The sequence below is a fragment of the Montipora capricornis genome, chromosome 6 (assembly GCF_036669925.1).
Source record: "Montipora capricornis isolate CH-2021 chromosome 6, ASM3666992v2, whole genome shotgun sequence".
Classification (NCBI taxonomy): Eukaryota; Metazoa; Cnidaria; class Anthozoa; order Scleractinia; family Acroporidae; genus Montipora; species Montipora capricornis.
Window position 1 is genome coordinate 11,724,865 of NC_090888.1, and position 17,419 is coordinate 11,742,283.

The 17,419-nt window shown below is 39.6% G+C and overlaps 2 protein-coding genes across 2 annotated transcripts in view; both read left to right on the forward strand.

Annotated features, from left to right (window-relative positions):
- The first annotated feature begins 1,798 nt into the window (after positions 1–1,798).
- On the forward strand, positions 1,799–10,176 carry LOC138054660 (uncharacterized). Its single transcript, XM_068901152.1, has 7 exons — positions 1,799–1,914; positions 2,447–2,527; positions 3,666–3,854; positions 4,573–4,746; positions 5,257–6,158; positions 7,800–8,169; positions 9,511–10,176. Exons 1-7 carry the CDS (start codon positions 1,806–1,808, stop codon positions 9,801–9,803), a joined length of 2,118 nt encoding a protein of 705 aa, XP_068757253.1. The 5' UTR covers positions 1,799–1,805; the 3' UTR covers positions 9,804–10,176.
- Positions 10,177–14,056: 3,880 nt separating this feature from the next.
- LOC138053223 (uncharacterized) overlaps positions 14,057–17,419 on the forward strand; it is an 18,137-nt gene continuing 14,774 nt past the window's right edge. The window contains exons 1-2 of the mRNA XM_068899879.1: positions 14,057–14,126; positions 16,110–16,220. Of these exons, the coding sequence (XP_068755980.1) occupies positions 14,057–14,126; positions 16,110–16,220 (181 nt within the window). The remainder of the gene's footprint in view (positions 14,127–16,109; positions 16,221–17,419) is intronic.

The following is a 17,419-nucleotide window of genomic DNA, read 5'->3' on the forward strand; positions in this document are numbered from 1 at the left end:
CAATTCCGGTTCTGACTTCTGGTTAGGCTTTGTTTCCGGTTGTTCTGGATTCAACTCTACCACGCTTTGTCAATAGCCAACTGGGGCCAGGTGCTCAAAGCCTGGTTAGCACTAAATGTTGGTTAAGAGGTATCAAAACCTAAAGGTTTCCATGGTATTTAACGCTGGTTAGCGCCAACCGTACTTCGTGTAACCCTGGTTGCCTCCTGCCAGTTATTTCTGTAAGTTTCAATTGTTTTGTTTAGATTATTAAAAGTGGGGTTCCTGTGAACTAGCTCGATAGCTAAGTACACTTCCACTATAAACAAAGCATTTACATTTACATTTTACAAGCAAGTTAGAAGTCCATCTACTCAAGAGAAAGATTTACCCAAATTGGCTCGTCCCCATCAGCGTCAGGAAAGTGTCTCTCTTTAAACCAAGTTTTGCGGGAAAATCAGCTAAACTCAATGATGTACCCAACTCAAACCCTTTGGGAAAAAAAGGTTTTGTTCTCGGTATTTTCATATCATTTAAACGAGAATGCTAAATTATAATGCAAATACAATACGCAAGGAACGTTAACCACGGGAGATTAGAATTGGCCGGGTACAACATTAAGTTAGCCGGTTTGGTCTATTGTTTATTTAATTTCCCGTTTTAATTGGTTTCAAAACAGCCTCTTAAGCTTGATATCAGATTCTTAGTCTTAGGGCGCTTTCCATTTGACAGAACTGACCGGCCAGACTGGGCATTTAGAAGGAATAACTTCACAACGCCTTCAATATAACACGCTTGGAAGATGATATATACTCCTCCGGAACAATGCGAGGGATTATCGTGCAAGTCTTCCTTCAAATTGTTACATCTTCTTTGAAAACTGACGGATCTGGCCGGCCAGTTCTGACAAAAGGAAAGCGCCCTTAGGTAATGGCCTCTGGTCGCTAGGTAGTCCGAGGCTAAACTTAAGGTGGTTCAAACCGGTAGAACACGTTCAAGAGACCTTGTTTTCAAAAGGATTGACACTACAAAACTTTATCACGTAACAGCAGTATTATAGTAACATGTAAAACATCAATTAGTGCTGAACAAGATGCAGTCATTTTTGTGACGTAACAAGTTACCGTGGCAACGGGACAGCCTGTAAAAACACCCTATATTTTGGCTTTGGTGGCTCATATCTGTAAAACGAATTTAGTGACCCCAATTTTTTATTGCACAAATGTGATCAGCAGGCCAAAATGAAACTCTCTGCAAAGTTTTAAAGATTCTGTGGAGCGGTCTCAGAACTACATTAAAAATTTTAATTACTTAAGGTGGCTCTGAATCTGCTCCACAGAATTTTTTCAAACTTTGCAGAAAGTTTCAATCTGATAATTATGTTCATTACATTTCAGAAATAAAAAATGGGGGTCGCGTAGTCCGTTTTTGAGATGTGAGCAGTTAAAGCCAAAATATGGGGTGTTTTTACAGGGATTTCCTGTTGCCACGGTAACTTGTTACGTCACAAAAATGACCAAATCTTTTTCAGCAATAATTGGTGTTTGATATGGTACCATAACATTGCTGTTAAGTGATAAAGTGTTGAATTTTCAATCCTTCGAATAAGAACGTTTCCTTCAAGTGTTAATTGAAACTGGTTTGAGCCACCTTAAGTATAGTTTTAAAAATGGTAGTTGCAGATTGGCATATTGTTTTAATCGAAAAAACACTACGCAGCCATGCGTAATAAATAAGGAATGACATTAACGAAGCCCAGTCTTCTCTTCCAAGTCACGTGACTACAAAACTGTTGCGACAGGGCTGAGAGACCAAAGTACCTAAAAATGCGAAATTTTTTTCATAAGTTGGAACTGCGTCGCTTCCTCGTTCTGCTTGTGTTTGTATTATTTACTGAAGGGAAAAAGCATTTTAAGCACATCAAAGACCACGATGGTAAGTTCTAAACACTTTGCTTATGGCAAACAATATACTGTTACGATTTACAATTTTAGAGCACTGATTTCGTCGGATTCACCTTCGATTATCCGGATCACTGTGTATTGAAATAATCGTTAGAAACATCTCCACGAAGAGATTGTTGATTAAAAACTGGGAGTGCTTTTATTGTCATATTAGTGTGCATCGATCTTAAATGACGTTATTTGAGACATAATAAAAAGAAACAATATTCGGAAAAAAGTGATAATTATCGGTAAAACTTGTTATGGATACAAATGCCTTGCAGTTTGTTTTGTTTTTGCCGGTAGTTATAGCAGCAAATGCTTTGTGTAGTTACCTTGTAGTTATGAAATCATTGAAAGATTAAGATTGAGTGTTAGTGTAGAAAGGAATTTAGTTCTGCGAGGGAATTTGTCATATTCAGTACCACGGTTTCTTGACTTTTTGTCTCATGCCACCTGTTTGTGATAGTACATCGCTTTCATAGGAAATACCTGTTGGTCTAAATTTTTCGTTTAATTTGCAGTTTCATCAAACCAAAAGAAGGAAATTAAATCCACGTTTATTACAATAAGAATACCTGAACATAGTGCGACACACAAGAAAGGTAATTAAATTAAGTTAAGAAATAAGACAAACATTCCCTGTGACGTTCATCTTCAGTAGCAGTTTATGAAACAACGTAAGGAGATGTGAAGAGGTGTGAAAATAACCCAGCATTGAAAGAATCGTTCTTTTACTTTTTCCATCAGTCTTCTTCATTTCATCTTAATTTGCTCTGTACATGCAACAACCTTTGTCATGGATTTTTTTATTAATATCGGACGTTCAGTCATGAACTTCATATGTCTTCCATCAGACATCCCTTATGTTGTATAATGAGGTGACCGGGCCAATTTTTGCCTCGGTGTAGTGGCTGTCCTGTTCTGTCCAGCAGAAGTGGCCGGCTTGGCTGTGATGTCTCCAAAGAGGCTTATGGTGTATGAGGCCACCTACACAGAAACAGCCATAAGTCAAAAAGGGACTTTGCCGAGTGCTGGAACATGTAGATGTAGATGTAGAAACCAATGCGACGTAGATTATTTGCAAATGAAAAGATTCTTGCACACAAGCTACACTTGAGGCTTGTTGCAGTCTATCCGTAAGGAACACTGACGAAACGGGCTTATTGAACACCGAAGCCCATCAAAGGCGCCGGCGTAGCAACGGATGGAATCGAGAAGAACTGCGGGGCAACGGAGTTGGCTTCAACTAACTTAAAAGTGCTACACTTTAGTTAAAACTATTAAAAGCCAGGTTTTTATTATTTTAAAGGAAAGAAACACTATAATTCATGCCCAAAGCAAACGGAAAGCCAAGGAGCAACGCGATTTTCAGTGAAAGAGCGCACAGTTTGCTTATACCATAAGAAGGGAGATTGAAACTCTCTTAAAAAAGGTTAATTGTACGTATGTGTATACACCTTATTGCAAAATGGCCGCCATTTAGACATTCTTTTGTTTTTATTGAAATTACACCTTGATGCCTCGTTCACGGCAAAATATTCTTTTGAATTTTCAGCTTAAGAATGAGGCATCAAGGGCTAATTTGAATAAAAACAACAGAATATTTTAAATGACGGCCATTTTGGAATATGTTCTATTACATTCAAATATCTGTGAAGAATGAAAGATCATAAGGACAGGTATTCATATGACTAGCCAAAGATCATGGCATCTTAAGGGAAATTATCAATATTCTTGTAGATTGTCTTTACGAAGGAAAACTGCATCGTCATGGTGACGCGTGGTCCCCAGGACCCTGCATTCCCGAGTGCCGATGCAAGAGTGGTCACGTGAAATGTTCCAAAATAGAATGCCCGGATTTAAATTGTGAAAGGCCTACAAAGAGGAAGTGGAAATGCTGCCCGGAATGTTCACCAGAAACGCAAGATGGTCTGTACGCATTTCTTTTCCTTGTGATTAAACGTATAGAGTCTTTTATCCAAACTAATTAAATATATCCATTCGTTCTAATTTTTTGTTTAACCTTGTGAATAGCTTGAGCTGTCCACTCAATTAGCCTCACAGCTATTTGGGTAGGCCAAACTTCTTGCCACATTTAATAATTAAATGGACAGTTTCACTGCTTTGTGCATATCCAAGCTCTGGTGCTAGCTAGTTGTAAATTCTATAACACTGCTGCTCGTTTTTTAAACTTAGGGATTCTTGTTAATTTAGTTACAAAATACCGTTTTAAATTGGCTACAGAAGTTTAAAAAACAATATTACAGTTAACATTAAGTTAAAGAGTTGGAACCCTTGATAATTCAAAACTGTTTCGTTACTCCTCCTAAAATCCTTAAGACCTGTAACCATAACGGCAACTCGTATTCGCAAGACTTCACGTTTATCACTGTTTCACTCCAACTAACCATCCATCACTTATTGGAAGATCTGATGATGTTGGGAGGATGAACGACCTAGACATTTTTGTAAAATTGCACTGTAGATCACAGAAACTATATTAGTTTAGGACCAACGCAGCATAAAATGGCACAGTTTTGAATGTTACTGTACAAGTTGTACATTTCTCTGATAAACTCTCTCGCGCGCTTTCCACGAAATACGCTTTCAGCTGGCTTAAACACCTACCCATATATGTTCTCTACAGGATATTCCTGTGGCGTTTGGACGAAAGGTGGAAATGGCAATGGAGGATGCTGCACTTTTCCGTTCAACTATCATGGAGTTAATTACTTTACCTGCACTTATCAAGACCATGACAATCCGTGGTGCGCGCTGACAAGTGATTTCGACCGAGACAGAATCTGGGGAGATTGTATTGGTAATACTCATTTCATGAATGACGCAAATAGACTGAAATCGTTGAATATACAAATTATGCTTTAGGCAAATATCCTCCAAGAACTGAAGTTGATTATTTAGCAGACTCGCCCAAAACGGCTGAGCAGGTGTTAGAACGACGGCATTTTGGACAAAATAACTTGTAGAAACGAATTTCGTCTTGGTTTAGAAATCCAACACGGTCGCTTGTCACGTGAATGAAACGTGGCAAGGGAAGGCGTTTTCAAAGAGAACACGGAGAGAGCCTTCCTAGGGCATCAATCGCGTTCTCCCGAATCTAATTCACCGTTCGGTCCTTGTTCTTTTTTGTTTTTAAAAAGCGTACCACGCAAAAGATTGCGCTTTAATTTTACAAGCATCTTGTTTCAAGTTGTTTGTAAAATTCCGAGGTCAAAACAGGCGCCCTATTGTAGGTCATCACCTTAAAACAAAGACGCATTCCTTATAAATTGTTATATTTGTATTTACTTCGTCTAATTTATCTCTGCAGATAAAGGAGATTCATTAAAAGCTTTACGTTTTAAGAAGAAGAATGGACGAAAAAATACCGAAGAATATCCCCTTGAAACTATGGAAAACATTACCAATAAGGCCGTCCTCAATGCCATGAAGGGGATAGTGGAGCAGCAAAATGCTTCAACACCTGAGTCAGGTGCTACAAAGGCCGCCGGTAATACGACAACACCTTTGCCAGCGAGTTCACTGGTCGCGCCTGCTATAGCACCTACAAATGAAAGCACTGGCATCCAACCTCTTGCTCCAAAAACCCCTGTTTTGGCGTCTACGGCATCAAACGAGACGATGTCTGCTAATTCTGTTGGTATTCAACCATCTGGTCCCATACTCCCTTTGAATGCTAGTTCCATTGGTGTTTTACCATCACCCGTACCAACTCCTGCATCAAGTGCTGTTGTTCCCGGACAATCTACGACTGCCGCTGTTCCAGCACAATTTCCTTTCCCTGTTGCTGGTATTCCAACTCAAACTTCTAGTACGGTGGCTCCGATTCCAGCCGCGTCCCCGGTTGCCAGTGTTCCTGCACAACCTCCTAATACCATTGCTCCTGCACAAGCTCCTTTCCCTGTTGCTGGCCTTCCTGCGCAAACGGCTGCTCCAGTGGCTCCGATCCCAGCCGCGTCCCCGCTTGCTGGGGTTCCTGCACAACCTCCCAATACTGTTACTCCTGCACAAGCTCCTTCACCTGTTGCTGGTGTATCTGCACAATCTCCAATGCCAGTTCCTTCTCCTGTCACTGGTACTTCTGTGCCTTCAAGAGCCCCAGGTGCTCCTGCTGTGGTGATTTCTCAGGCAAGTAACGTGGTAATAAATCCAAGCCCAGGGGCGTCGGTCGCGGTAGGTGCTCCTTCTCAGCCGCCAGTCGTTTCTGGACAGGTAAGACTGAGTACATGTCGTGAACTCTGACTTTTTAAATACGAAATGAATCAAGTCCAAACATCCGGCTTAACTCGAGAATTTGACAACATTTGCTTTGTGAAGAAAACTCAGTTTTCAGTTTTTTATCGGAAACAAAGTTTACCTTCGTAGGAATTCGCTAAGATGATAGGAGATGGTTGACGCGACAGCAACTCCTTCGTACCGTCGGACCACGCAGGTTCCTCATCATCTCACTTCGATCCTCTTCAGCTTTGGTGTCACACAAACTCAATTGAGCTTTTAATATTTTATGGCCCCGTATGACGCGACGATTTATGCCGGAACCCCTCGCGAATGAGCTATGAAGAGTAAAACAAAGAAGCACTAAGGTTTAAAAAGTTTTAAAAAGTCCGGCTAGTCTTGTCTGCCAGTTTTAGGGCGAAAAAGTCATAACCAGTCATAACCGGAAGAAAGATGAAGACCCCTACAGGGTCTTCATAGATTCATAGACCAAGCTAATAAGTTTCTACTGCGCTTTTCATGAACTTGACGGCTCTGAAATTCAAATTACAATCGAGTGTTTCGTTCAGTTCGTTTTTCGTTGCCCTACATAAATGTAGCTGAATGAATTAATGGTCACAATCGGTTATTGCGATTGGCTTATTTCGATCCACTAAATGTCGAAGCAAGCGTGATTGTCGGCGGTAAAGAAACGAAACAGTTGATTGGAATTTCAACGCTTATGAAAAGGGTAACAATAGGACTCAGTTCGCATGGGAAACCGTTCTCAAACCCAAGGGAAAGAGCTAATCATGTAAGGCTTATGAGTAGCCTGCGTACTGGCGGTATTGTTGACGCGGAGAATATTTCACAGCGTTCCGCCCCATTCTCCGCGCGGCTTCTCCGCTGGTTAATTTGCCTCTTGCGCCAACAATACCGGCAGCTACGCATGCGCGCAGGCTGGCTTATGAGTGGCTAAAAAGGTTTGATTTCGCGAGGAAATTAAAGTAAGAATTACTAGGTGTATAAAAAAGGCGAGACGACCGAAGTCTACTGGTAAAGCAGTGCTTGAAACTGCGACCAACAGAATTGCACTTGCTACTGAATTTTTTCCCTTTGCGACAATAATATCTGGAGAAGTCGCAATAAAAGGGTTAGCAGTTGCCACTTTGCTGCTCTTTTTACTAAATTAAATTAAGAAATGACAAAATTTATTTTGTTTCTCGCCTTGAGTTTTCTTTCAATATGAAGATAGCGTAATTGTAGCGTAATTTCGCTGCGATGTTACGTGCACAACTCCATCCATTCCTTTGATATCATTCGCCATTTTCAGCGGTTTCTTTCAACACAAGTATTGTGGGCTCATACTTTGTTTTGCTACGTCATTGACAACAAAATGCAGCGCGACAATTTTGCGACTAAATTTTGCGAAAAAGAGACTACATTATCGTATCTTGTCGCATAATTGCGACTGGATTTTTTCGCTAATTTCAAGCCCTGTAAAGGGCTTCCACCAAGGGTCAAAGAGACTCAACGTACAACAAGGTCTTTCAAGGTAAAAAGCAAAATTTCCAAACAACATGCCGATTTTAATCTAGGATTTTCTCCACTCGAGCTCGCGGGAAACTGACTTGGAGTGAAAATATTAATTGTTTTAAGCCTGCAGCACCAGGACAGCAAGTAGTTGAGAAGCCTCCATACCCCTCGATTACCTACCCAGCTGGTGCCACTCCGCCTTTAGCGCCTCAGCCTGCACCACAGACACCCCAAGGTGCGCAGCCAAGCCAACAGCCAACAATTGTTAAGCCCGGAGAGACCCAGGTCCCAGGTCAGGCACCCGGTCAACCAAACCAACAGCCATTTCCGATATCTCAGACCATTATTAGCCCCGAAGCGACCCAGGTTCCCGGTCAAGTACCTGGCCAGGCTGTTCACGAAGTTACTACGACAGAGATTAATCCAAACCACAATATTACGACAACGGAGTCCTGGTTGGGCAAAGCCAACGAGACGCTAAACAGAACCAATGGTAAATCTTCTGAGATTTTGCTTTTAGACAATAATCTTCATTTATTTACACGAAGTGTAAAAAGCCTTGCTTTTCAGCTGCGTGGCTGGACTCGGCGCTAAATGTGGGTTTGAATTATTTTGTTGGTTGTCCATTGTTTTCCAAAGAGGTTCTTCTTCGAATACCTCAGTTTTGAAATGCAGTGCAGTGGTTGCCTGTGCAAGCCCAGCCCAAAGGCTTTAAAGAATAGGTAGAGATCAATTGGAAATAGCGACATCAACGCGTATATGCGTACATCTGAGACTGAAGCGCTCAGCATTGGATGTAGGGCTGTGCAGTGTGTGCGCTGGGCAATGTTGAGGACTTGTTCGATTTTGGAGCTCTACTTTAAATTTCGATAGCCCATGAGCATTTATTCGCCTTTTAAGCAAAAAATTGAACACTACTGTTGCATTATCGGCAACTTTTAAGCTTTCCCTTCTTATTTTGGGCAAGTGAAGAGCCACAATATATACAATCCTTCAGCAAAATGGTATTCTTTTATGATCGTGGAATTGAATAATTGACCACACACAAAACTGTACGGTTGAAATGAGCCTGAGTTTGTGTTGTGTTGCGTTTGATGAGAAGCAATTTGAAATCCTGCCAGTCTTGTATTAAGTAGCCTAAAGTTGCGGAATGGGCCTTATTCGCACGGCAGCCATGTTGGCCATAGACAATAGATTTCGTACCCCGAGCCTCGAGTTGAAATGTTTGGGAACGAGTTTCGGTGGGGCAAAATAAGTTTCAATCCCTCGGGATTCAACATGGCCGCAGAGCGATTAAGGCGGAAGACCTTAAACAGCAATGACCAGAACCAGGTTGCTGACCAGCGGTTTTCGTTAAAACAATGGTTTGCTGGGGGTGCTCAGTCTCGCGGGCTCAGAAAAGCTGGTTGTGGTTATTGTTATTTAAGGTTTTTCGATTAAGGCCCATGGGGAGAGATATGTGACTTGCGTTATCTCAAAAGCGAGCGAATAGAACGCAAATTCGTTCCCAGAGATTTTTCAGCTAGGTTGAACGAAACAGATACACGAGAAGTGGAAGAATTCATTTAACAGAGATAAAAAGTGCTCGAAAAGTAATTAGCTCGAATTAATTGTTGATGGGCGACACTTAATGTACTCTAAAATTGTCCGATTTGAATCATTTGTCTCAGTCGCTCTCCATACATTACATTCTGCATGAATTGTTCAGTCCTCAAGTCACCGCATACCATTCCGCAGACTTGTGCCACCTCGTCGCTCTTGTTGCAGAGGAAATCGAAATCATTGTTTGTTAATTGTTGTTTTTTTTTTTGTTTTGTTTTTTTTTTTTGGTTAGAGGTGGCAAACCAAACGGGAAACCAGACATACGATAACGATTACCAAGGTAATAATTATTATTACCCGACGTACGAAAACTCCAGCCCGACGCAGGCTCCTTACTACACTGATCAGCAAGGCTATTCAAGGCAAGGAGACACATATGCGACGGATAACTCTCCGGGCTATGACACCGCTAGCCAACAATATTGGGCAACGCTAGCCCAGAATACCAACGGGCAGGAGGGTTATTATTCGAGCGAGCAAGAGTTCCAAAATGCTGCAGAGCAAGGAAGGTCTTATTACGTTTGACGGGCTTGGTCATGCCATTTGTCTCCAGATCGGAACAAACATATTTTATTTCTGTCGGACTATGCTTCACGGGGACAAATAAATAGGAAACTGACTGGAAGTATTCAACGATTTCCATAAAATCCTCTTGTACTCGACCATTTTATACTGGCCGCGTCCTGTGAAAAATTCCTTCTCATTGCTACTTGGTCGTCGTAAAGTCATACAAATGCAGGGAACTGTGATAAATGTTACTGATAACCAGGATTTACGATAAATTGTGTACGCGTCACCATGTGTCACACCTTTTACCCTCGCCCTGTTGGGCTCTGGACACAATTTGTGACGTAGATACAAAATACCATAAATGTTTTTTTGCAATTATTACATTGGACACAAATGTTAGTGTTTGTGTTGTTGTTGTTGTGTTTTTTTTTTTGTCTTTCAGAGTTACTGATTTGTTTTCGGTTGTATTCAAACGCATTGCCAGAGTATTCTCAAATTTGTTCTTGACTTTCCAACCCTTTATCGAAAATCGTAGGAGTTCAATTTCTGTCCGTGCATGAAAGTTTTCACAAACAAAAAGAAGATTATCGAGTTAATTTCAACCTTCATTACAAAGCTAACTCGAGGATTAAACCTCTGTGTTGGCAGTTAGTCTTCTAAATATATGACAGAATCATTTTTTGTTTTTGATCTTAGAATTACTTTAATAAAGACATGAAGATGAAGTGATTTAAAGTTGGTCTCTTTTTGTGACCATTTATTGCTTTCAGTAAAACATAACCCAGATCGCAATCGTGGTTTGTTATGCCTGTGTGACTATAACAGATGTCGTGATCCTAACAAGTTCGAACAAGCATCAGACGATAACTGCACTGCAATTATAATAAACTAAAGAGTTATATTTCATTTTGTTAACACAATTTAAAATAAAGAAACACTTTATGAAAGTTTGAAAAATTAGTTTGAGGAAAGAGCTCACATCACAGTGTGGTCCCCTCTTTTCGAGCGATATATAAGAGACTATCAACGAACTTTAATTTGGCGTTTACCCTGGGCTAGAAGTTATTGTTAATTGTCTTTTAATGGGCTCCAAAGGCGAATTCCTGCAACGGACGGTAAGCAGACGACTAGAACTGATCCATTCAGCAAATTTTTAAAACTGGAAGCCCTTCTGTCAAGCATGGGGGGGGCATAGAAGTTTAGGTTTATTATCTAACATGGAATTTGTCATTTGTCAACACTTTCAGTCATTTTGAAAATATCGGTTGTAGTCGCTTACGTCAAATTGATGTTGGTAACCGACACCCTACCCCTTTATAGTTAACTCTATGCACGGGTCTCCGACATGTACAATAAGATAAGTGCTTGATGGGCTCCTGGTGCTTGGGTTAGCATTTAAGGTTAGGCCGGGTAAATGCAGTTGGTTATCTTCAATTGAGGAGCATAGTTTAGGAGGCAGGAGACTAGTTGTAACGTTAATTGTCTGTATTCCTTGACACAAGTGATGTTGATTTTGGAGTGGAGAGAAAGGGGACACTTTGTGAATGACGCTTATCAAACTTGGCTCGGCTCTCTTATGTATCTGTTTTACTGATGTCCTGGGGCCGGTTCCTGAAAGGTGTAAAAACTCTATTCCAGGGATAAATGTGCCGGACTAAGACAGGGTTATATGCCTTATTACGGCACATTTATGAGCAGATAACCCTGCCTTAGGCTTAGGCCGGCACATTTATCCCCGGAATAGAATTATTACACCTTACAGGGACCCACCCCTGAACTGTAGACCATTCGCATTTGCTGCGCCCCATCCAACGCTGAAAGGTCTGGGTGATGACCTTTCGGCCTTTATTTTCGTGGCGAAATTTAACACTGAAGCGTGCTCATTTGCACAAAAGCTTTAGTAAAGGAAAGAGCGAACGTTAGTTAATTTTTCCTTTTTACACGCGATTTATAGAAGCAATGATAAACCATGAAAAAAACATTCTTAAATAGAACAAAATGTTTAACTTAATTTCGTAAAATAAACTCTTAATTCACTTTAATATGCGATTGTTGCGATACTCGATCCTCTGCTTCGAACAACTTTTACACACAAAGCTCTAGACTCTCTGTTCAACTAAACTCGTTTTCTAGAATTGGAACAACAATTTGGAACGAGATGCCTCTTACATTAAGAAATCTTTCAATTATGACTTTAAAAGAAAAATTAAAAGAGTACTTTTCGATATCCTGACTTCGGAAGACTCTTACCTTGATGTACGAAACATTATTCAAAAGGTAAAGTTTTCTTAAGATTTTGTTGTATTTTCTTGAAATAATAAGGATAGCCTTAATTGTATTATTCCAGATTTAGATCTATTTAGAACTTTTGTAAAATAAGATATCTCATGGAGCTTACTCTTAATGTGGTAATAATTAGCTCACAAACTTGATTTTATAATTTATATTCTTGTACATTTATCTTCTTGATTTTCCTGTAAACTTGTCTAGCTACTCTTTTTAGTCACGACATGACCCACCCAGATTAGCAGATGTGGGCATGTCCCATTTGTTAATAATACCTATTAGAAAAATAAAGACTGAACTGAAACTGAACTGAAACTGATTGTTCTGTTCTGAGTAAATAGAAACCTGTCGACACTGAGAGACATACACACAAACAGTACTATAATGGTACGTCTCTCTTCGTGATCTTTCATCTTTGATCTTTCTCTTATATTAATTAGCATGCAAACATGACTTTGCAGACAAATCGAAATTCTAACTGGCGATCGGTGGAGTTGTCTGTCGAAGTCTTATGGCCTCCTGCGAAGACTTTTTGTAACTTACAAGCGCCAACATAAGAATCCCAAAGTAACTCAAACTTATTTTATTTTAAACTCGTTGCAGTAAATTTCTTAATTGTAAGAAAATACACTAAAAGTTTTGCAGCACAAAAATGTGACTCAAAAATTATGTACCGTATCCCTGAAGATATGAATCTTCCAGATTCCAAATCAGTGAATATGACTGCTCGAGCTATAACTGTAAATTTGACGGTCCACTTGCAATCTTGTACAAATAGAATGGATCATATTGAGAGCATCTTTTAAAACGATTATCAAAGCAAGAATTTTATTCTGGCCGGATTCAACGTCTTTGGGAAATCCCTTGGAAAAGATATCAAACGCATCTACAAACCGGTCCAATGATGACTGCATGTTCGGACTTCCGGTTCATTCACAAGCCGTGACACTACCAGAAATATTCTATTCTTCTAATTGGTTGACCGGTAACATCACAGAAAGAACACAATACGCAGACTCAAACAATCGGTGTCTTCTTTGATTACATACGTGGCGCGCCAAATACGCATGCGTCAACCTCGGCTCGCATCTTTGTTAACAAAAGAATCAATTATCGCTGGCTTATATGCCGGGAAAAGAAATGTCGTTGAGCGGCAAAGCAAAATGGGGGTGAATTTACACTTGGTTATAACATAGCAGGAAACTACAATAATTTTTGCTAAAGGCTGCTCTCCAAGGTAAGAGTTAGATCTGTTTTCATCAAATATATTTCTTAGTTGTTTTAAACTAAATGATAGGAAATTCTTACTCCTGGGTGACATACTGACCGACCAATTAATCTTAGAGGCAAGACTAAAGGACAAGAAAGTTTCACATTGAAAAACTAAAGTTAAGAAAATATGAGAAATTTTGAAAAGTCTTAAAAGTGAATTTCGAATCAATATGTCTTCATGGCATTTTAATAGTCATGAAATAAGTCTTTACTATAAACCACCCCCGGAGCTAAAAACAACACATTGGCAAGCAATACTCGAGTTAACTAGTATAATGGCTTTGTACTAGCTGACGGACTTCGCGTATCTATAGTAGCGATTTGTGGCTAGGTTGTCAAAAAATTGAAATCTCTCCTGGTACTCTTCCAAAAGGTAAACTGACTCTCTTAAAATACAACAGGTTGGGCAAACTTTAAATTAATCAATATAGCACCATTCAAGAGAACTGGTAGTGAGAGAATCCCAACGGGACAGCTTCAGAAATTACAACTTTAACAAAAATTATTCCCCTGTTTATTTTATGTACCCTTGGGATACTAACTCACCGGAAAGGCATCTTTGCAACGATTCAACGAGAACTGATGAGGCCATTTTCTTTTTAGAAACAAGAAGAGGGCACCGACGAGGAAAAAGGCGCAAGTGATAACATCGTCGCCATTTTTCTCGACCGTGGAGAAGCAACGGCCCATAAGGACAAAAGCAACTAGCAATGGACTTTCAAATTTGGAGAAATGTTCTCGCCTTACTTTACTTTTTACAAGCCCTTACAGCCTCTGACGGTAAGATAAACAGTGATTTGGTGATATAAAAACCTTGATTGCTACAAAGTTATGCTATAGTTTGGCTTATTCATGATGAAATCAGCGCTTTGATCCTGAAGGAATGATTGAAATCTCGATTTTATTATTTTACAAACGGGGGAAAATTTGTTCGAGTTATTCAAGCTACAAAGGAGACGTTTGAGCGCATAAGGAGTTGAGCTGTCGGCTCTCTTATGCGTTCAACTACCTTGACGCAAATTTTTACAAGAAAATTCAAATTTGAGTATTTATTATCCCATAACATGGAGAAACTGCATGCTCAAACCATCTTTTCCTCTACATATAAAAAACTTAGTCACTTTCTAGTCAGCTATTTAAAAAATTTTTGACATCTTTTTGCTTTCCCGCCGATTCTTAAATATTTTATGAAAAAATACTTTAAAGACAAAAAAGAACTGGTTTGGTACAAGAAGCATATATTGCCACCAGAAAAAAAACATTTCTAAAATTTTCGAATCAAAACTCAATCAGAAAGATATCTTATTTTACAAAGATTTTGGAAATAAAGCCGTTGTGAACATTTTTGGAGGGTACGCTCATGCAGCTATTATGATCTATATGACGTCGACCTAGTTTATATACGTTATAATATATGCTTGATTGCATCAGTTACTCGAGCAGTTAAGCGTAACATCAATTAGCGTCTACCTGCTTAACACTAGCTGCTTTTGACACCAAATAGCCACTGTTATGAATATGTATTATTTTAGATGTCTTTTGAATACGCCATATTTTGAAACCAAGGGAAACGTTCCAGATAATAATTAGTTTTCTCTGAATCACAACCAATTGTTGACAGAAAATGAAAAAATAGATTGCCAGTCTTTCTTTTCAAATGATGTTTGTGAGTTTCTTTATTTGTGCCTAAGATTTTGCCTATATCTTATCGAAAAAACAACAGGTTAAATTATCACTTCATTGAATTGTTACTGTAATCAAGTAGAAAGGTTGTGTATTTTAAGTGAGAAACAAGCAGACTTCAAACGTATTCGTCAACAGCGAGTTTTAAGAAAACGTACCAACTCGTGGAAAATAATAGCTATAGCATGCACTTTCCACTACAACTTCTAAATTTAGGTATTTTGCTTCCACCACTCAACCGGACACTCGAGCTACATGATATATGGGGGGGGGGGGGGGGGAGGGGGGCCGGGCCAGCTAAACCACCATTTTAATAGGAACAAAAAACATTTATACATCAACTCTACTATCAAGAGTCGGACATAAAAACCCCTAAAAACCAGCGTGTGGAAAATACCTGAAAACTGTACCCCCGACCGAGGAAGTGGTGCTACCCTTAGGGTTCTGGGGTATTATTACTGATTTACAATTTAGGCCCGTTTCAAACGCCGAACTTTACATGTGCCGAATCTAATGCAAATGAGCGAAAACAATAGATTTGTCTCGTTTGCATTAGATTCGGCACATGAAAAGTTCGACGTTTGAAACGGGCCTTAAATAAAAGATATCATATGCGGCCTAACGAAGGCATAAAAATTTCTTCTGTGAGATATAACAATAAACGAAACTGGACTTGTGCACTCGACGAAGGCTGACCGTATAATGCCTCACTCACTTAATGGTCGCAAAATAGAAACCGCGATCAGGTAGCACTGCAAGCGCATTGCCTCTCTCAACCAGGCCTCTGCTACTTGGCACCAAATATCAATTTCAGCTAATGCAGATTATCACAAATTACGTTATGTAGCAGCTGCTTTAAGCTATCTTAAAAGCTTTAGTGTTAAGTCTAAGTATTTGTTGTTGCTATTTCTCTGGCAGATAGCAATCCAATCACATTGTATCTCACGAGAGCTGTTATATATCTTTCCTAAATAAGCTCTATACTAGGGTTGGATACGCGAATGAACGCTATCAATAAGAAAACCAGATTGTATCGAACCTTTTTTCCCCAATTGACTTCGACTGATTTTGTCTCGGCAGATTCGTGGTGCAAGGATGAAAACGCATGCGCCATGTATGGGAAAGACCATTGCGACACAGATGAATGGATAACTCTTAACTGTCCAAAACTCTGTGGTTACTGTGGCAACGGTGAGTTCGATTTGTTACCAAAACTTACAGCAAGAAAGAATTAACAAGATTTTGATTTCAGATCCGGTTTCGGTTAGCTTTTTCTGATCCCACAAGCAAGGGTGACTGAAATGTGAAAATCCCATTCTTAGTCGTCGTAGTACGAAATGGGTGAAGGTCTCCCATTCCTTCATTTCCCCATCCATTTATTGTAATACGATTTGTGGGGGGGGTTCTTTATCATAAAAATAATACAATTTAAATTTACTCTTGGGAGGTATCATGCTTCAGTGAGCTGGATATTCATAGTTTTTAATGCAAATAACCCCCAAGATAAACTGTAGTATAGACCTTATTCATAATGGCGGTCCCATTTATAATTCTTTTGTCCCACGTGCGAAATTAGCCTACCAAGCCTGCATTTGTAGAGCAAGAACCTTTTCAAGTCTTTGTATGGCCATCGAGGCTTGATAGGCTAATTTGCACTTTGACAAAAGAATTATAAATTGACCTCCATTATGAGTAAGGTATGGGTATGGTAAAATAGGGAATAAACTTCGAATCGAATTGGCGTCCTCTTCATCCGGCCTCTCTTTACTGCGGCTGACTATACACCGTTTAGATTATTGTGTCCATAATGCTGGTTCAATATCATCGCTACAATAGTTGCGATCGCTGAAACTACAATGTAGCGATTGTTGATTTCTATATCATCGGTGTAGCGGTGGAATGTGAATGAAGCTCGTAGGATCGGAGGGCCTGGGTCTAAGGCATTCACCCAATTTAACATTTTAAGCAGCAAAAGTTCACTCTTAGCATGCCAAAGAAATTTGAGTATCATAGGCGTCGTCGCAGACGCAAATACTCAAACTCGTTTGCACTTTAGGGATGTATTTATTTAAAAACGAGTACGCGAGGTAAGTGAAAAAAAAAGAGTATTATTAGGCAATGAAATAGAGAAGACGACCACTGAAATAAACGACAAATATTACAAGACGAATGTGACGACGGACTTGAGAGACGAACTAAAATTACCATGAAACTTAACTCGAACAAACTAAGAACGAAAGTGAGAAACAATTGTCCAAAAATTGCAAGATACCGATATTATGGTATTATGCAAAATAAAAGAAACAAGTGTAAAGAATCTAAGAATACAAGGGAAATAATGAACAAAAACCTATGACAAAGGCTAAGCAAACGAAAGAATTAATGAACAA

What these genes read in the sequence shown, in the direction of transcription:
- LOC138054660 (XM_068901152.1), top strand. Translation starts at nt 1,806, where the DNA reads ATGCGAAATTTTTTTCATAAGTTGGAACTGCGTCGCTTCCTCGTTCTG. An exon ending in GCACATCAAAGACCACGATG is followed by an intron (nt 1,915 to 2,446) that starts GTAAGTTCTAAA and finishes TTTAATTTGCAG; the next exon opens with TTTCATCAAACCAAAAGAAG. An exon ending in TAGTGCGACACACAAGAAAG is followed by an intron (nt 2,528 to 3,665) that starts GTAATTAAATTA and finishes ATATTCTTGTAG; the next exon opens with ATTGTCTTTACGAAGGAAAA.